This window comes from Anomaloglossus baeobatrachus, chromosome 6, assembly GCF_048569485.1.
Source record: "Anomaloglossus baeobatrachus isolate aAnoBae1 chromosome 6, aAnoBae1.hap1, whole genome shotgun sequence".
In the NCBI taxonomy this organism is placed as follows: domain Eukaryota; kingdom Metazoa; phylum Chordata; class Amphibia; order Anura; family Aromobatidae; genus Anomaloglossus; species Anomaloglossus baeobatrachus.
In genome coordinates, this window is record NC_134358.1 from 294,179,976 (window position 1) to 294,200,583 (window position 20,608).

Consider the following 20,608-nt stretch of genomic DNA (forward strand, 5'->3'; position numbering starts at 1 on the left):
ATTGGAATTTATAAACTTCCCCCCTTCACTGTGTACACACAATGATTTCTGACTCCTCTCTGCAGCTTTCTGTGTGCAGCAATGGTAGTCGCAGACTGGCAGGGGCTAGGTGTTAGTGCACACCCACACCAAATGGGCTTCTTCAGTATGTGTCCATATGAAGGAAAAGGAATTTTGACAGCGCTTGCTTACCTATAGTGGGCATTGCCTACACTCAATTAACATCATGAACAGTACTGAATATGCAAATTGGGGGATGTATCAATTCATCGAGCTCCTGACACACCAAGGGTGCATTCACGCTCTCTCACTTCCATATGAAATAAGTAAGCTTCTCTGCAACTATAACACTAAACCGTATGTTACAGGAACCCTTAAGTAAAAGTTTAAGTAGCTGAGTTTGCATTTTGGGGGTGACCAATTTCTATTAAAGTAAGCCTCCTACCCAGCCCCTTGCATGACACGTCTGGTGTCATACACTGTGAGGTCCCAATTGTGCTCCTGCGCAGGCGCACTTTGATCTGCCTGCCTGGAAGCAGATCAAAGTACTGTAGTGTGCATACGCGGATGTTCTTTGACCTTTTCTTGCACCTGTGCATTAAAGTACTTTGCTCTGCCCTCAGCAGGGCAGATCAAAGTGCGCATGTGCAGTAGCGCAATGGAGCCCTCTTTGTGAATGACACAGGACGCGTCCTGCACGGGGCTGGGCAGCAGGATGGAGATCGTAGAAGATGGAGGAAGCGCCGGACATAGAGCAGCGACACCCATCGGACTCATCCGGCCCCCTAGGTGAGTGTTGTAAAGGTGTTTTTTACGTTCCCAGGCTGCTCTGTAGCACTTATAGAGTATTCTAGAATGCTATATATAAAAGCTCAGTGGTGCTGGCCGTGACTTATAGGGGCCAAATTGGGTGACTGGTTCCCTTTTTACGCGTGGCTATAATTACCTCTTATTTGCTTTGGAAATACCTCCCAGGTGGTCGCCCCCTTAGACGGGTGAATAAATGGCATTTTCATTAAGGTTTTGAGCGCAGCTTTTGCTTTTCCTTTTGGGGCTATCCTGTATATTTTTGGTTATGAGTCAGGTTCTTGGAATATTAATGGTAATATACATTATTGCTGTGCAGCCCTTCTTTACTGATGTGAACAAAGGTTCAAAAGTTGTCAGTTTAGACTTCAAGAAAGGTGATTTATTTTAGAAATCCCGTTATGAAACGTCTTTTTAAGAAAAGTTATCATACATTAAGGAAATGGCCCATTGATCTGAATGAATGCCGTGTAATGTAACTTTTCCCTGTGGTGTGAACAATTGGGTATCCACAAAGTGGCACAGCTTTCCCGACTCGTGAACACATCACAATATTCTTGGAGAACAAATCCATTACTAATCTTGTTCATTTACAGCATTTTGTTAAGGTTTTCATTGCAGTGTATTTGCTCTGAATTGTCTATAAATTATTGATGTATCCCTATTAGTGTTGAGCGAGTATGCTTGTTACTACTCGGTACTCGCACTAGTATCACTGTACTCGGGCTACTCGGCGGGTACCGAGTAATTTCGCGATACTCGTGCTGTACTCGGGGTCTTCATCCCTGCATGTTGGCGCTCTTTTTTTAGAGCCAGCCCTCATGCAGGGATTGGCTGGCAGACCACTGCAATGCCACAGCCCTGTTAGTTGTGGATTGCAGTGATTGGCCGGCCCTCACAGCATGACCGTGCCTTTAGCCCGACACTTCCCCGCTCGGCTACGGCCCCTCCCGCACTCCACTCCGCATGTATATATATATATATATACACGCATACACACACACGCACGTTTTTTTATAATTTACATTTTTATGGTTTCTACATGCTGCCAGGGGTCATTTCAGAATAATACTCGGGTCTCCCATAGGATAACATTGGGCTCGGTGCTCGGGCCGAGTACACGAGTATCTTGGGATGCTCGGCCCGAGCCTCGAGCACCTGAGCTTTTTAGTACTCGATCATCACTAATCCCTATACCATGATACTATGCAATGTCGTACAAAACTGGTAAAGGCATATTACATTATCAATGAAGAGGTGAAAATTAGGCATAGATACTGTAGGAGATGATTATGATTTCCCCATCTGAAATACATTTTTGTATTTATTTGCAGGTGATAAATACTGGTATAAAAGTGCTGTGTCGGAATAATGATGGAGAGCAGTATGGCTGTGCTTACCGGCTTGCACAAGAGGTAAATGGAAAGAAAATGACTCCCTGAACCATACACTTAAAAGTGCGCAAGAGCGTATTGAAGTATGACACATCTCCTATTAATATGTACCTTAATGCAGAACCTAGAAAGTTTATTCTTTTAATGTCTGTACTATATGTATGTGAAATGTGTGCTCTTCTGATTGTTCTACAGGACTAGTAATGTAAACTCCTTTCATCTTCCATTTTCAGGGGATATATACAATTTATCCATTCATTAAGTCAAGAGTGGTAATGGTTTCTGTAGAAGACATCAAGGTTCTTCTCACTCAGGAAAATCCTTTCTTGAGTAAATTCAGCAGTGAAACGCAGAAGCAGACTAAGGAGTTGGGTGAGTAAATAATTGTAGCATGTTACTAGTGTATTCCAAAGTGCGGTACAAGTGAGGAAGGGTTACATACATGTATAAATTACAGGAACAAACTAACAGTGACAGACTTGTATATATTGGAAGAAGACTCTACCCCCACAGGAGTACGCAGTCTACAGGGTATTAGGGAAAAAGACAGTAGGTCAGTGTTGGGGGGTAACTGCCCTGGTGGTAGTGAGGTGGCAGGAGGGTGGTCTTTTCTGGTTGTGTGTGATCGGAGGATTTCAAGTGGATGGGGGATGTTTGACAATCTAAGGAGGCAATTAGGTGGAGAACGTACGGGAGCAGAAGTATGAAGGAGGTCTTTTGAGGACCAGAAATTACATATATAAAGGTATCAGGAGATAGCTTGCACGTGTGGAGGAGACAAATTATGGACAACCTTTTAAGTCATTGTTAGTAACTTAAACTGGTTTCGCTTGAGAATTGGAAGCCAGTGAAAGGATCTGCAGAGGCGTAGGAGTAGTGACTGGAGAGGTGGATTTTATCACAGCAGAGTTAAGAACAGACTAGAAGGGTGCAACAGTGTTAGCGGAGATGCCACAGAGGAGGATATTACAGTAGTCAAGGCAGGTGATGGTGAGGGCATGTACTCACATTTTACTTGATTCAATCTCATTTTTAGGTTGGCGGTGGTTACGTCTTAGAAGTGCGGTTTGAAGGACAGCAGAGTTGAGACATGGGAAAGCATGATATAATTTATTGTGAAATACAGTGGAACCTTGCTTTACGAGAACAGTCCATTCTGGGAGTGTGCTCGTAAACCAAGTTACTCATCTAGCAAACCAAAATTTCGCATAGGAAATAATGCAAGCTCACACAATTCGTTCCACAACTTGTTCAATGTCTCATCCTGTTCCTCTATTGTGCCATTCCACACGCACACGCGCACACACACACACACACAGACATATTATGCTCACCTTACCTTCCGTTCCATTGCCATAGTCCTGGTTCTTGTAGTTCGCCGGTACAGGATGTGAATCGGGTAACCATCGTGACCGATGCCAGAGCTTCCGCTGCGCTGACATCAAAGGCACGAGCCGCTTGCCTCTGATTGGTCAGCGCACTGCCTTTGAGTAGCAGCTGACAGCGGAAGTTCCTCCATCGTCACAATGGTTACCCGATACACATCCTGCACCGGTGGACTACAAGAACCATGAGGCTGGCGTTGGAACGGAAGGTAAGGTGAGCATAATATGTGTTTCTGTGGACTGCAAGAGCGAGTTAGAGTGCGGTGAAAGTACGGAACCGGAAGTGTGTGCGGTGAGTATTTGCTTGTACAGGAAAGCTTGCTCGAAATACTCACACACAAAGTTACTTGTAAACCGAGGTTCCACTGTATTATTTGGTAAGATGGTTGAGTATGGTGGAGGAAAGGTGATGAGCTGAGGTTTGACCATATTGAGTTTTAGAAAACGTGATGAGAAGATAGGTGGATGTAGCTGATGCACACTGGCATTCTGGATAGCCGAGGTCACATCTGGGCCAGATATGACATGTGAGCTGCTGTTCTCTTCTTTGTCTGTGAGACTACCGGAGCTACCTCAGCACTGTCATTGACTATGGGACTGCCAGAGATTGCCAATGAAAGGCGCACAAGGGTACATGAAGACGTATCACTCCAATCCAATAGGGGTCTGGGGCCCACAGTATCGATAGGTGACAGCTGCATTAATATATAGGTATAGCAGACAGCGCTCTATTTTTCTTTTCTTTTATACAGCGCTTTTAATACCTGAATAGACATATTTTAATAAAATTGTCAGCTTCAACTACCTATCTTACGATGTACCGTTTATACACTGAACCAACTCCTGCACCAGCACGCAGCAAGATCCATCATTTTAGTCTACTCCTGGAATTGGAGTACATTTTATGTGAAGGGTGAGATTTACAAGGCTTTTCCATGTCTGTCTTTATGTCCCTGGCATCTAGTGCTCTATACACTTGCTACGTGGCCGATTGGGCGGCGCAGTGGTGCTCTCTATGGTTAGCATTGCAGCTTGGTGATCTGCAGTGTTAAGTAATACCGGCATTACATTTTTGTATGTTCTCACTGTGGTTTTCCTACCCCATGGTGAAAACATACCAACAAGTACATTTCCTTCTCTTATCCTTAAAAAATGAATGTATTGTATTTTTTGTAGACTCTGTTCTGTCGGTCTTGACTGTTGTGTAACACAATTGTGTTCAAGAGCTTAACAACTCTGCACCAGAAGGCTGTGGGATTAATAAGGCCAAATCTGTTTGATTTTCGTCTACACGCAACGTACAGCATTGCTTCTCGAGCGTTGTCAGTGTGCCAATCTCTGTTTGGTAACCACAATGCTCTCTAATTACGCTTTAACTTATCTTTTCATGTTCTATAGACTTCCCACAATACTTGTTTAGAACGGTTTAATCCCCAGCACTGAATAGTTTGCTAGAACAGAGCAGAGCTGCACTATAAATATGTATCTTGATGAGTGAGTAACTAACTTATTTTTTTTTATTTCCATTCATTTTTGTAGTGATGGGAAGTATCATCCTAAAATATGAGCCAGACTCACAGTAAGTAAATCCCAATTGTACTGAATGTAGGAATAATAAATATAAAAATTAATAGTGTTTCTGGAAAAACTACTGGCACCCTGATATAGTTTGCTGATGAATAGGTATTAATATGTAAATGATCAATTCTTATATTTGTGTTCATGCATTAATCCCTTCGCTCTCCTTATTCCTAGAGCCGTAACTTTTATTTCTTCGGCGCTCTATTGGGAGACCCAGACGATTGGGTGTATAGCTACTGCCTCCGGAGGCCACACAAAGCATTACACTAAAAAGTGTAAGGCCCCTCCCCTTCTGGCTATACACCCCCAGTGGGATCACTGGCTCACCAGTTTTTCTGCTTTGTGCGAAGGAGGTCAGACATCCACGCATAGCTCCACTGTTTAGTCAGCAGTAGCTGCTGACTATATCGGATGGAAGAAAAGAGGGCCCATATAGGGCCCCCAGCATGCTCCCTTCTCACCCCGCTTGTGGTTTGTAAGGTTGAGGTACCTATTGCTGGTACGGCGGCTGGAGCCCACATGCTGTTTTCCTTCCACATCCCCCTGAGGGGCTCTGAGGAAGTGGGATCTTACCGGCCCCAAAGCCCTGAGGCCGGGCTCCATCCACAGACCCATTGAACCTGCTGGATACGGAGCTGGGTACCGTTCAGGGACATGGCCCTGCACCATTCAGGTACTCTGTGTCCCCGTACACACAGGCACAGCACACTCCAGGCTTGCTGGGTGTGCTAGTGCGCCGGGGACAGTAAAGGGTTACAGTCACTGCAGCCTAGCTGAGTGACTTTATGTATGGGGAACTACCGCGCCGGACGCTCCGGGAGCGGCGGCGCGGCTGGGACTTGTAGTGCGCCGGGGACTTGGCGCCGACCGCGCTTTTACGGCGGCGGCGCTTATAAATCCAGTCCCCGGCTTTTGCGGCCTAGCTCCGCTTCGTTCCCGCCCCCACCCTGTCAATCAGGGTAGGGGAGAGACGCTGTACAATCAGCAGCGCCGAGGGCTGGAGCCTTATTTACATGCTCCAGCCCTCTCACTGGACACTGTGGGACGCCGGTTTCCCGCTCTGACTTGGGGGCACGCCCACGGCCCGCCCCTACTCACACGAGCTGGAGAAGGACGCCGGCAGCCATTCTTGCAGTCCGAGCTGAGAGATCGGACTCTGGGCAACCAGGCACAGGACTAGGGCGACCACACACCCGCTTTTAGGCGGGCGGTAAGCGGCACCTGAAGTGCTGACCCCACTAAATACCGCAGTTGTCCATTTGTATTTTTATGCTTATACTGCATAGGTCGCTATTTTTGGCTATATGCCCTCTTAGATGGCGACACATCAGCAGCAGGAAAGCAGGGGTGCTAAGGCACAGGCTTTCTATGCTGCTTGTATTGCATGTACTGAAGTGTTCATGTGTATTTATGCTTGTATGCTATACACTGCACTGTACGGTCGCTAGTCTGGGCTATTTTCGCCTAGAATGACTAGACTACAGCAGCAGAAAAGCAGGGGTGCTGAGGCACAGGTTTTTTCTATGCTGCTTGTATTGCAGGGGTTGCAGTGTTCATTTGTACTTATGCTTGTATGCTATACATTGCACTGTATGGTCGATATTCTGGGCTATATTCCCCTAGATGGCTAGTCTACAGCAGCAGAAAAGCAGGGGTGCCAAGGCACAGGCTTTCTATGCTGCTTGTATTGCATGTGCTGCAGTGTTCATTGTACTTTATGCTTGTATGCTATACATTGCATTGTACGGTCGCCATTCTTGGCTCTATGTCCTAGATGGCTAGTGCTTTCGATGCTGTTTTTACTGCATGTGACACTGTTCCACGGCACTGAACCCCATTGTGTGCAATGCTCCCCTGGAGCACTTGGTCAGCCGGGGTCTCTACTAGACGTGGCCAAAGGAACCACCTGTCAACCCTGTCCAAGGACAGGGATGGAGTTGCATTGGGATAGAGACTTGCAGTCCGGACAGGCCATGGGCAAATCATTGCCCCCTGGCCACCCTCATTGGGAATAAAATCGGTTCCCCGGGGGGGGTCCCAGGAGGCTCTCTGTATGATGAGGCAGACGTAGCTCATCAGGACTTTGATCCTGACAACGCTCTCAATCCGGATACACCGGATGGTGACGCCATAAGGAATGATCCTATAGCGTCCATCAATAGAATGTTGGATCTTTCTCCCTCAGCTCCCCCAGCGGAGGAGTCAGCTTCACAGCAGGAGAAGTCCCATTTCAGTAGCTCAAACGTATTTTGAGTTTTTTTCTGGCCACGCTGACTTCAGAGAAGCAGTCCAGGAACACCACGCTTACCAGATAAGCGTTTTCTCCAAACGTATTAAGGATACACGTTATCCTTTTCCCCCTGACGTGGTTAAGCGCGGGACCCAGGGTCCAAAGGTGGATTCTCCAATCTCCAGGCTTGCGGCTAGAGCTATAGTTGCAGTGGAGATGGGACTTCACTTAAAGATGCCAGACAGATAGACTGTGGTTGAAATCTGTCTATGAGGCTATCGGCGTGTCGGTTGCTCCGGCATTTACAGCCGTATGGGCACCCTAAGCTTTTCAGCTGTTCTTGCACAGCTGGTCTTGAGCATATGTACATTTGTGCCGCAGGGGCGTCCGTATCCTCGCAATGTCTGCATTGCGACTTACCCTATTAATGCTGTCCTGGATGGACAGTCGAGGTTTCGGTCCTTCCCAAGCTCGGGCAGGTCCCAATTGTCCTCGTCCAAAAGAGCTGAAAATCCTCAGAGGGGCTCAGTTTCCGGGGGCTCAATCACGCCCAAGGAAGGCAGCCGGAGGAACCGCTACCAAGGCGGTCGCCTCATGACTCTCAGCTCTCTCATCTCTCCGCTTCCGCGGTTGATGGCAGACTCGCTCGCCTTTGGCGACATTTAGCTGCCACAGGTCACAGACCGGTGGGTGAGGGACATTGTGCCCACGTGCACAGGACAGAGTTCTGTTCTCGTCCTCCGACTCGATTCTTCAGAACGTCCCCACCTCCCCACCGAGCCGATGCTCTTCTGCAGGCAGAAGGAGTGGTAATCCCTGTTCCTCTTCAGGAACAAGACACGGTTTTCCTCCAATCTGGTTGTGGTGCCAAAAAAGGATGGATCTTTCCGTTCCGTTCTGGACCTAAAACTGCTCAACAAGCACGTGGAGGCCAGGCGGTTCCGGATGAAACCCTCCGCTCCGTCATTGCCTCAATGTCTCAAGGATATTTCCTAGCATCAATAGACATCAAAGATGCTTATCTCCACGTGCCGATTGCTACAGAGCACCAATGTTTTCTACGTTTCGTGATGGGAGACGACCATCTTCAGTTCGTAGCTCTGCCATTCGGTCTGGCAACAACCCCACGGGTGTTCACCAAGGTCATGGCGGCAGTGGTAGCAGTCTTGCACTCACAGGGACACTCTGTGATCCCTTACTTGGACGATCTACTTGTCAAGGCACCCTCTCAAGAGGCATGCCAATTCAGCCTGAATGTTGCGCTGGAGACTCTCCAGACGTTCGGGTGGATCATCGACTTCTCAAAGTCAAACCTGTCACCGACCCAATCACTAACGTCTCTTGGTATGGAGTTTCATACTCTCTCAGCGATAGTGAAGCTTCCGCTGGACAAGCAGCGGTCACTACAGACTGGGGTGCAGACTCTCCGTCAAGGTCAGTCGCACTCCTTAAGACGCCTCATGCACTTCCTCGGGAAGATGGTGGCGGCAATGGAGGCGGTTCCGTTTGCGCAGTTTCATCTGCGTCCTCTTATTGGGACATTCTCCGCCAATGGGACGGGAAGTCAACATCCCTGAACAGGAAAGTCTCCTTTTCACAGACGGGCTCTCTGCAATGGTGGCTTCTTCCCACCTCATTATCACAGGGAAGATCCTTCCTACCACCGTCTTGGGCGGTAGTCACGACAGGCGCGAGTCTGTCAGGGTGAGGAGCAGTTTTTTCTCCACCACAGGGCTCAGGGTACGTGGACTCAGCAGGAGTCCACCCTTCAGATCCATGTTCTGGAAATCAGAGCAGTGTATCTTGCCCTACTAGCCTTCCAGCAGTGGCTGGAAGGAAAGCAGATCCGAATTCAGTCGGACAACTCCACAGCGGTGGCATACATCAATCACCAAGACACGCAGTCGGCAAGCCTTCCAGGAAGTCCGGCGGATTCTGACGTGGGTGGAAGCCACGGTCTCCACCGTATCCGCAGTTCACATCCCCGGCGTAGAAAACTGGGAAGCAGACTTCCTCAGCCGCCAGGGCATGGACGCAGGGGAATGGTCCCTTCGCCCGGACGTGTTTCAGGAAATCTGTAGCCGCTGGGGAAGGCCGGACGTCGACCTAATGGCGTCCAGGCACAACAACAAGGTCCCAACCTTCATAGCACGGTCTCGCGATCACAGAACTCTGGCGGCAGACGCCTTAGTGCAAGTTTGGTCGCAGTTCCGGCTCCCTTATGTGTTTCCACCTCTGGCACTCTTGCCCAGAGTGCTACGCAAGATCAGATCCGACTGCAGCCGCGTCATACTCGTCGCCCCAGACTGGCCAAGGAGGGCGTGGTATCCGGATCTGTGGCATCTCACGGTCGGCCAACCGTCGGCACTACCAGACCGACCAGACTTACTGTCCCAAGGGCCGTTTTTCCATCGGAATTCTGCGGCCCTGAACCTGACTGTGTGGCCATTGAGTCCTGGATCCTAGGGTCTTCAGGATTATCCCAAGGGGTCGTTGCCACCATGAGACAGGCTAGGAAGCCCACGTCCGCTAAGATCTACCACAGAACGTGGAGGATATTCTTATCCTGGTGCTCTGCTCAGGGAGTGTCTCCCTGGCCTTTTGCATTGCCTACCTTTTTTTCTTTCCTGCAATCTGGGTTAGAAAAAGGTTTGTCGCTCGGCTCCCTTAAAGGGCAAGTCTCGGCGCTATCCGTCTTTTTTTCAAAAGCGTCTAGCACGACTTCCTAAGGTGCGCACGTTCCTGCAGGGGGTTTGTCATATTGTACCCCCGTACAAGCGGCCGTTAGATCCATGGGATCTGAACAGGGTACTAGTTGCCCTCCAGAAGCCGCCCTTCGAGCCTCTGAGGGAGGTTTCACTTTCTAGACTATCAACAGAAAGTGGTTTTTCTGGTAGCGATCACATCTCTTCGGAGAGTGTCTGAGCTAGCAGCGCTGTCATCCAAGGCTCCTTTCCTGGTCTTCCACCAGGACAAGGTAGTGCTGCGCCCCATTCAGGAGTTTCTCCCGAAGGTGGTATCCTCTTTTCATCTTAATCAGGATATCTCTTTGCCTTCGTTTTATCCTCATGCAGTTCATCGGTATGAGAAGGATTTACATTTGTTAGATCTGGTGAGAGCACTCAGAATCTACATTTCCCGCACGGCGCCCTTGCGCCGTTCGGATGCACTCTTTGTCCTTGTCGCTGGTAAGCGCAAAGGGTCGCAGGCTTCTAAGGCCACCCTGGCTCGATGGATCAAAGAACCAATTCTTGAAGCCTACCGTTCTGCTGGGCTTCCGGTTCCATCAGGGCTGAAGGCCCATTCTACCAGAGCCGTGGGTGCATCCTGGGCATTACGGCACCAGGCTACGGCTCAACAGGTGTGCCAGGCAGCTACCTGGTCGAGTCTGCACACTTTCACCAAACATTATCAGGTGCATACCTATGCTTCGGCGGACGCCAGCCTAGGTAGAAGAGTCCTGCAGGCGGCAGTTGCCTCCCCGTAGGGGAGGGCTGTCTGGCAGCTCTAACATGAGGTATTTCTTTACCCACCCAGGGACAGCTTTTGGACGTCCCAATCGTCTGGGTCTCCCAATAGAGCGCCGAAGAAGAAGGGAATTTTGTTACTTACCGTAAATTCCTTTTCTTCTAGCTCTTATTGGGAGACCCAGCACCCGCCCTGTTGTCCTTCGGGATTTTTGGGTTTTTTTCGGGTACACATGTTATTCATGTTGAACGGTTTCTCAGTTCTCCGATGTTACTCGGAGTGAATTTGTTTAACCAAGTTATTGGCTTTCCTCCTTCTTGCTTTTGCACTAAAACTGGTGAGCCAGTGATCCCACTGGGGGTGTATAGCCAGAAGGGGAGGGGCCTTACACTTTTTAGTGTAATGCTTTGTGTGGCCTCCGGAGGCAGTAGCTATACACCCAATCGTCTGGGTCTCCCAATAAGAGCTAGAAGAAAAGGAATTTACGGTAAGTAACAAAATTCCCTTCTTTTTCGCCATTCTTGCCATATAAGTGCTTATTTTTTGGGGGACGAGTTCTACTTTTAAATGAAACCATAAGTTTTTCCATATAGTGTATTTGAAAACGGCAAAAAAATTCCAAGTGCAAAAAAGTGTGATTGCATGATTGATTTTGAGATTTTATTCACTGTGTTCTCTGTATGTGTCGGTATGATGCCTCAGGTCAGTACGAGTTCGTAGATACCAAAAATGTATAGATTTACTTTTTATATAAGGGGTTAAAAAAAATTCAGAAATGTGACAAAAAGCGCACTTTTTGCACCATTTTCCGTGATCCAGAGTGTTCTCATTTTTGGGATCTATGGTTCAGTGACCGCTTATTTTTTTTTTTGCATCTCGAGCTGATCTTTTTAACAGTACAATTTTTGCGCAGAAGTGCCGTTTTGATCGCCTGTTAACACATTTTGCGCAAAATTCACGGCGACCAAGAAACGTAATTTTCTTTGTCGCTCCATTGGGAGACCCAGACAATTGGGTGTATAGCTACTGCCTCCGGAGGCCACACAAAGTATTACACTTAAAAGTGTAAACCCCTCCCCTCTGCTATACACCCTCCCGTGCATCACGGGCTCCTCAGTTTTTATGCTTTGTGCGAAGGAGGCACACATCCACGCAAGCTCCACAATTTGGTCAGCAGCAGCTGCTGACTATATCGGATGGAAGAAAAGAGGGCCCATAACAGGGCCCCCAGCATGCTCCCTTCTCACCCCACTGTGTCGGCGGTGCTGTTAAGGTTGAGGTACCCATTGCGGGTACACAGGCAGGAGCCACATGCTGTTTTCCTTCCCCATCCCTTATGGGCTCTGGGTGAAGTGGGATCCTATCCGGTCATCCAGGCACTGGGACCGGCCTCCCTCCGCAGCCCCTGTGGGATTCTGCCGGACAGGAGAAGGAGTATCATCAGGGACAGGGCCCTGCATCTACAGGTACTCTGTGTCCCCTTGGGGACGGTGCATAGAGCACCTTGGCCTCAGACGCTGCAGCGCCTGAGGTGATTCGTATGACGCCGGGACTACCGCGCCGACCGCGCCTGCCTGCCGGCCGCGGTTTTTAACTTTAGTACCCGGCTTTTGCGGCCTAGTGCCTTTTCACTCCCGCCCCCGGCCCTGCCAGTCAGGGGGAAGGGCGGGACGGTCGGTCTAACGCCGACAGTGAGAGCTGGAGCACACTTGCTGTCCTCCGTCCCCCTCACTAAACACTCTACGGCACAGAGGTACTCAGTGTCCCCTTGGGGACGGTGCATGGAGCACCTTGGCAGATTTGGCAGCGACTGCGGGGTTGGTACGGTGCTACCGCGCCGACCGCGCCTGCCGGCCGCGGTGTTTAACTTTAGCACCCGGCTTTCGCGGCCTAGTGCCTTTAAACTCCCGCCCCCGGACCTGCCAGTCAGGGGGAAGGGCGGGACAGTCGGGCTGACGCCGACAGTGAGGGCCGGAGCACACTTCGCTGTCCTCCGCCCCCCCTCACTAATCACGCTACGGAGCTGATCCCCCGCAAGATATTCAGTGTCCCCTTGGGGACGGTGCAGAGAGCACCTTGGACTCAGACTTGGCGCCGACCGCGCCTGCTTGCCGGCCGCGGTTTGTAACTTTAGCCCCCGGCTTTTGCGGCCTAGCGCCTTAAACTCCCGCCCCGGCCTGCCAGTCAGGGGGAAGGGCGGGACGGTCAGTCGGAGGCTGACAGTGAGGGCTGGAGCACACTCGGCTGTCCTCCGCCCCCCTCATGTTTCACTCGGGGCACCAGATTCCGGCACTTTCGGGGTTACGCCCACGGCTCCCCCCTCCACTGTATACGCCGACTGCCATGTTTTTAAGCAGCACATACTGCTTCAGGGTCGGTACGCCAGGGGGCTTCTTCTTGGTGCTGGGCCCCCTAGAGTGTTGAACTGTATATATGGATATATAATGTTTGTATGCAGTTTCACAATGTGGCACTCGCTCAGCCGGAGCCGGGGGCACTGGTTGAGCTCCGCCGGCGTTCCCTGTCCAGGCAGGGACAGAGTTGCAGCTTTTTGCTGGGAAACTGAGTCATTTTCACTATCCATGGCTCAGGCTATGGACAATTGGTCTGCTAAGAGACTAGGAGTTTACAGTCCAGACCGGCCCCTTACACAGGCCCCGGGCACGGCGGAATCACCCCAGGCCTCTATCGGTCTGCGACGAAGCGTGCTCCTGGGGTGGCCTCTAGTTATTACAGGTGGACTCCAGCATGAACCGCAGTCCCAGTCCGGCTAAGCAGCCTTGCTTAGAATCTTCCCCGACTTCATCAAGGGTCTCAGCTTGAGGACTCTCTAGAGGATGGGGCGGAGGTCGCAACCCAGGACTCTGTCCGGAAGTGGCTCTCAAGGCTTCACAGATGCTGTCCAGAAGCACACCTTCCCGGACAAGCGTTTTTACTGAACGCCTTATAACACACGTTGTCCCTTCCCCTCTGACGTTGTTAAGGGTTGGCCTCAGTGTCACAAGGTGCCCTCCAGTCCCTTGACTGGCGGCTAGATCAGTAGTAGCAGTGGCTGACGGTTCCACGCTCAAGAATGCCACGGACAGACACATAGAACTCCTAATGAGAACCCAGCCTTTGCAGGGGTGGGCACTCCAGGCTATCTCAGCTGATCTGTCTGAGATTAATGCGGTCATACTCTGCTCCGCAATTAGCGTCTTTGACGTCTCAGGCGGTGGTATTTTCATCCTCCGCCGTGCATGCTGTCCTGGATTCGGCCAGCCGCACAGCGGTAGCATCCGCCTCTCTGGTGGCAGTCCGCAAGGACTCGTGCCTACCCAGCCCAAACCAAAGGGACCTCAGCACCCTCAGCTAGGTCCAATTCCTCATCGTCCAACGGGCCACAGAAGAGCCAGAGAACCTCTTCTGCATGGCGGTCCAGGTCAGGGGAGTGGTCCCCACATGTCCAAGACCGATGAAGGAGACATTCTGTCTTACGGTCACAGGATAGAGCTCAGTTCTCGTCCTCCGACTCGTTTCTTCAGAGCATCTCCGTCCCCCGAGGCAGGAGGAGTTGCGATCCTCGTTCCCCTTCAAGAACGTAGTCGCGGCTTTTTACTCCAGCTTGTTCGTGGTACCAGATAGGACGGATCACTCCGCCCCGTTCTGGACTTCACTCTGCTCAACGGACAGAGAACCTGACGGTTCCGGAAGGAATCTCTCCGCTTTGCCATCGCCTTGATGGCCCACGGAGACTTCCTAGCATCAATCGACATCAGGGATGCCTATCTCCACGTGCCGATTGCACCAGAGCATCAGCGCTTCCTGCGATTCGCCATAGGGGACGTACACCTTCAATTCGTGGCACTAACTTTCGGCCTGGCAACAGCCCCACGGGTCTTCACCAAGGTCATGCCAATGGTGGTAGCAGTCCTACACTCTCAGGGACACTCGGTGATCCCTTACTTAGACAATCTGCTGGTCAAGGCCCCCTCTCGGGTGGCATGCCAACACAGCCTGAACATTGTTCTGGAGACTCTCCAGAGATTCGGGTGGATCCTCAATTTCCCAAAGTCAAAATTGACACCGGCCCAATCACTGACATATCTCGGATGGAGTTTCCTACTCTCTCAGCGATAGTGAAGCTTTCGCTGGACAAACAGCGTTCACTACAGACGGGTGCAATCGCTCCTTCGAGCCTAGTCACACCCTTGAGGCGCCTCATGCACTTCCTAGGGAAGTTGGTGGCAGCAATGGAGGCAGTTCCGTTTGCGCAGTTTCATCTGCGTCCACTTCAATGGGACATTCTCCGCAAATGGGGCAGGAAGTCGACGTCCCTCGACAGGAACGTTTCCCTTTCTCGGGCAGCCAAGGCCTCCCTTCAGTGGTGGCTTCTTCCCACTTCTTGTCGAAGGGAAAATCTTTTCTGCCCCCATCCTGGGCTGTGGTCACGGCGGACGTGAGTCTGTCAGGGAGTCTTCCTCCGTCACAGGGCTCAGGGTACATGGACTCAGCCAGAGTCCCCCCTCCAGATCAAGGTTCTGGAGGTAAGGGCAGTGTATCTAGCCCTAAAGGCGTTCCAGCCATGGCTGGAAGGCAGGCAGATCCGAATTCAGTCGGACAACGCCACGGCGGTGGCATACATCAACCACCAAGGCGGCACACGCAGTCGGCAAGCCTTCCAGGAAGTCCGGCGGATTCTGCTGTGGGTGGAAGCCACAGCCTCCACCATCTCCGCAGTTCACATCCCGGGCGTAGAAAACTGGGAAGCAGTCTTTCTCAGCCGCCAGGGCATGGATGCAGGAGAATGGTCTCTTCACCCGGACGTGTTTCAAGAGATTTGTTGCCGCTGGGGGAAGCCGGACGTCGACCTAATGGCGTCCCAGCACAACAACAAGGTCATTGCCACTATGAGACAGGCCAGGAAACAAACGTCCGCCGAGATCTACCACAGGACGTGGAAGATCCTCTTATCCTGGTGCTCTGATCAGGGTTTTACTCTCTGGCCATTCGCCTTGCCCACTTTTCTGTCCTTCCTTCAATCCGGAATGGAAAAGGGGTTGTCTCTCGGTTCCCTTAAGGGACAAGTTTCGGCGCTTTCTGTGTTTTTTCAAAAGCGTCTAGCCAGGCTTCCTCAGGTACGCACGTTCCTGCAGGGGGTTTGCCACATAGTCCCTCCTTACAAGCGTCAGCTGGAACCCTGGGATCTGAACAGGGTGATACCGGCTCTTCAGAAACCACCCTTCGAGCCAATGAGGGATATTTCTCTTTCACGCCTTTCGCAGAAGGTGGTCTTCCTAGTGGCAGTCACGTCACTCCGCAGAGTGTCTGACATAGCAGCGCTGTCATGCAAAGCCCCCCTTCCTGGTGTTTCACCAGGACAAGGTGGTTCTGCGTCCGGTTCCGGAATTTCTCCCGAAGGTGGTATCCTCTTTTCATCTCAATCAGGATATCTTCTTACCTTCTTTTTGTCCTCATCCGGTTCACCAACGTGAAAAGGATTTGCACTTGTTAGATCTGGGGAGAGCACTCAGACTCTACATTTCTCGTACGGCGCCCCTGCGCCGCTCGGATGCGCTCTTTGGCCTTGTCGCTGTCCAGCGTAAAGGGTCGCAGGCTTCCAAGTCAACCTTGGCTCGGTGGATCAAGGAACCAATTCTTGAAGCCTACCGTTCTGCTGGGCTTCCGGTTCCTTCAGGGCTGAAGGCCCATTCTGCCACAGCCGTGGGTGCGTCCTGGGCGTTGCTGCACCAGGCTACGGCTCAGCAGGTGTGTCAGGCGGCGACCTGGTCGAGTCTGCACACTTTCACGAAGCACTATCAAGTGCATACCTACGCTTCGGCAGATGCCAGCTTAGGTAGGCGAGTCCTTCAGGCGGCGGTTGCCCACCTGTAAGGAAGGAGCCGTTTTACGGCTCTTTTACCGAGGTATGCTTTTACCCACCCAGGGACTGCTTTTGGACGTCCCAATTGTCTGGGTCTCCCAATGGAGCGACAAAGAAGGGAATTTTGTTTACTTACCGTAAATTCCTTTTCTTCTAGCTCCAATTGGGAGACCCAGCACCCGCCCCTGTTCCCTTCGGGCTGTTGTTTTTTTGTGTACACATGTGGTTCATGTTGAATTGTTCTTGGTTATGGTTTTCAGTTCTCCGAACATCCTTCGGATTGAATTTACCTTAGACCAATTTATAAGTTTCCTCCTTCCTGCTTTTGCACCAAAACTGAGGAGCCCGTGATGCACGGGAGGGTGTATAGCAGAGGGGAGGGGTTTACACTTTTAAGTGTAATACTTTGTGTGGCCTCCGGAGGCAGAAGCTATACACCCAATTGTCTGGGTCTCCCAATTGGAGCTAGAAGAAAAGGAATTTACGGTAAGTAAACAAAATTCCCTTCTTTGCGTTTTGAATTTTTTTTTGCCACTACGCCATTTACCGATCAGTATAATTGATTTTATATTTTGATAGATCTGCCATTTCTGAACATGGCGATACCAAATGTGTTTTATTTTTTTTTTTTAAACCTTTAATTTTCAATGGGGCGAATGGGGGTGATTTGAACTTCTAGGGTTTTTTTTATTTTTCGTTAAATTTTTTACAACTTTTTTTTATTATTTTTTTAGGACCCATAGGGAACTATAACGATCAGCAGTCTGATCGCTCATTCTTTCTTGTAGATCAGAGCAGCATCACTCTGATCTGCACAAAACCAGCTCTCCTCTCACACACTGCCCTCTTCTGGCAGTGAGAACTGACTCATGATAGCTACAGGAGTCATCACATGACCCTGTGCTACCATGGCAACCATCGGATCCATGTGATCACATCACGTGACTTCAGATGGAGTCGGGTAAGTGCTTACTGCGGCCCACTGTTACATTGCGCTGTGACATTTTCAGAGCGCGCTGTAAGGGGTTAACAGGCACGAGTGGGAAGCGAATCCACTCGTGACTGATAGACACACATGTCAGCTGTTCAAATCAGCTGATGTGTGCAGCGATGGCTGCCGGTGGCAGCAGGCAAGCATTAACCTGACACAATCTATGACGTACCCAGTACGTCATGTACCGTGAAAAGGTTAAATATTGCTATTTTATTTAGTTTTCTAGCTAGCACTTCAAATCTACTATCTTCCGCTTTATTAAGGAAACCTGACACACTTCAGTGCTCCATCGTTCTGTGTGGATGGCGAGGTAAAACATCAATTCGATCCTTTGTGCCAAAAAACGAAAGAATGCATTACTTGAGAATGATGGGAGTAGAAGTTTTCAAGAACCAGGAAACTACAGAAAAGGCATCAGCAGAACCTGAGCGACAGCAGGAAACTGAAGAGATGGATGTCAGTTTCTTGAAGGAAGAGGAAGAACTGTCAGGAGATCTACTACCTGACAATATTGATGGCAGTGATGGCAAGGAAGATGATGCCTCAGCATGTACAGATAAGTCTACCGCCAACGGCACGAGTAGTGAACATCATTAAAAACATGAACTGTCAGTCCAGCAGACCAAGTCACCATTTATACTTGTGACTGTTACTTTTATGTCAGAAGTCTATTTTTTTCTGTAAGTATTTGTTTAAATTTTCACTTTTGAGGCTACAAACGGCTCATGTCAATTTTAAGTTTTGTTCTTATTGAACCATTTCTTTTAAAAATAAAATCCTCAAGTCCAGCAATGCATTCTTATGGCAATTTGATAGAATTGTGTAAGGTGTGCTTGGAATGATGTAGAAAAAAATGTCCTTTAGTGGCTTGTCTTCTGCCATGCACCCATCACATAAAGTTAGAACCTAGGTGAAGTAATCTCACAAGTTTTTTGGTGAAAACTTTTTGTACACTTTCTGTAGTTTGGCATGAATGGGACATAAAAGGTGTATGCAATTTACAGTTCACATGATGTTGCAGTTCTGCTCTCCCAGCCAGGGCCGATCCCTGCGCTGTTCCTGGCTGTTAAACTCCCTAAATGCCGTGATCTATATCAATTGTAGCATTTAGGGGTCTGGGAAAGGGATTTCTTCCGATCGGTGCAACCACTATCTGATCACGAGGGCCTAATCATTCCCAAGGTGACCCAGATACGTAAAGCCTCTGGGTAAAATGAGACATTTGGAGTTAAAGCAACATTTTTGTGGTTAACCCCTTCAGCCCCCGGGCACTTTCCATTTTATGCGTTTGTTTTTTGCTCCCCTTCTTCCGAGAGCCGTAACTTTTTTTATTTTTCTGTCAATCTTGCCATATGAGGGCTTGTTTTTTGCGGGACAAGTTGTACTTTTAAATGAAACCATAAGTTTTACCATATAGTGTACTGGAAAACAGCAAAAAAATTCCAAGTGTTGAAAAACTGCAAATAAAAATTGTGATGGCACAATAGTTTTTGGGATGTTTTATTCAGTGTTCACTATATGGTAAAACTGATGTGTGGGTATGATGCCTGAGGTCGGTGCGAGTTTGTAGACACCAAACATGTATAGGTTTACTTGTATCTAAGGGGTTCAAAAAAATTCACAAGCTTGTCCAATATAAGTGGCGTACGTTTTGCGCCATTTTCCAAAACCCGTAGCGTTCTCATTTTTTGGGATCTATAGCTCAATGACTGCTTATTTTTTGCGTCTCAAGCTGACATTTTAAATGGTACCATTTTTGTGCAGATGCTACATTTTGATCGCCTGTTATTGAATTTTGCGTAAAACTTGCGGCGACCAAAAAACGTAATTTTGGCGTTTGGAATTTTTTTGCCACTACGCCTTTTACCAATCAGATTAATTGATTTTATATTTTGATTGATCGGGCATATATGAACATGGCAATACCAAATATGTGTATATTTATTTTTTTAACCCTTTAATTTTCAATGGGGTGAAAGGGGGGTGATTTGAACTTTTAGGTGTGGTGTTTTTTTTTTTTTTTTTACTAGTCCGCCTAGGGGGCTATAGCAATCAGCAATCCGATCGCTCTGCCTGATCTGATCACAGCTATACCGCTGTAAACAGCAGATTTGAACACTTCCTGATTCATTCGGCTCCGGGCTGAGTGAAAACAAAAGTGACTCGTCATAGCTGCAGGCGTCATCACATGACCCTGTGCTACCATGGCAACCACTGGAAGTCACGTGATCACTCACGTGACTTCCGGTGGGGGCGGCGGTAAGTGAAAATAATGGCCGCACGTATATGCATCTCGCTGCCAGACTAAGGGGTTAATGTTACGGGTGGAATGCGATTCCACTCGTAACATGCAGGCACTTATGTCAGCAGTTGAAAACAGCTGATATGTGCGCGGATCCCTGCATCCTGCCCGCGGCAGGGGGCCGGGCTTAACGTCACACGCTCCATGACGGCTATATCCGTCAAAGGTCGTGAAGGGGTTAAAAATGTATTTTTATTTTTTTTTTATTATTATTTTTTTCATTTACACGACTCGATGTTATAAAATTCTGTCACGCACATGGGGGCTCAAGGTGCTCATCAAACAACTAAATTTCTTGAGGGGTCTAGATTTCAAATGGCGGGGCGGAGGGGTTCCCACAATTGATAGTTATGGCATAACTTATTAATCACTGATTAGCAATCTCGAGAACGGGGCTTTCCAGAAACATCTATTCGTTGTCAATTGGACTCCCGGGTAATGAAGAGTACATTGCATGGCTTTCTCCAAAAGTCCAATGGAGTATGAATGTAGCAGAGGTCAAGTATGTGCCGACTCATGAGGGTTTTATGGTATCCTTTCTTGAGATCGCTGAGTGAGTGTATCACTCATTGACCCCCATCAAT

The 20,608-nt window shown here is 49.2% G+C and overlaps 1 protein-coding gene across 1 annotated transcript in view; it reads left to right on the top strand.

Moving 5' to 3' along the window:
- The window catches only part of NSUN2 (NOP2/Sun RNA methyltransferase 2), a 145,043-nt gene extending 126,496 nt beyond the window's left edge, over positions 1-18,547 (top strand). The window contains exons 16-19 of the mRNA XM_075316510.1: positions 2,142-2,222; positions 2,435-2,573; positions 5,126-5,165; positions 17,986-18,547. Coding sequence (XP_075172625.1) covers positions 2,142-2,222; positions 2,435-2,573; positions 5,126-5,165; positions 17,986-18,319 — 594 coding nt within the window. The 3' untranslated portion in view covers positions 18,320-18,547. The remainder of the gene's footprint in view (positions 1-2,141; positions 2,223-2,434; positions 2,574-5,125; positions 5,166-17,985) is intronic.
- The last annotated feature ends 2,061 nt before the right edge of the window (positions 18,548-20,608 follow it).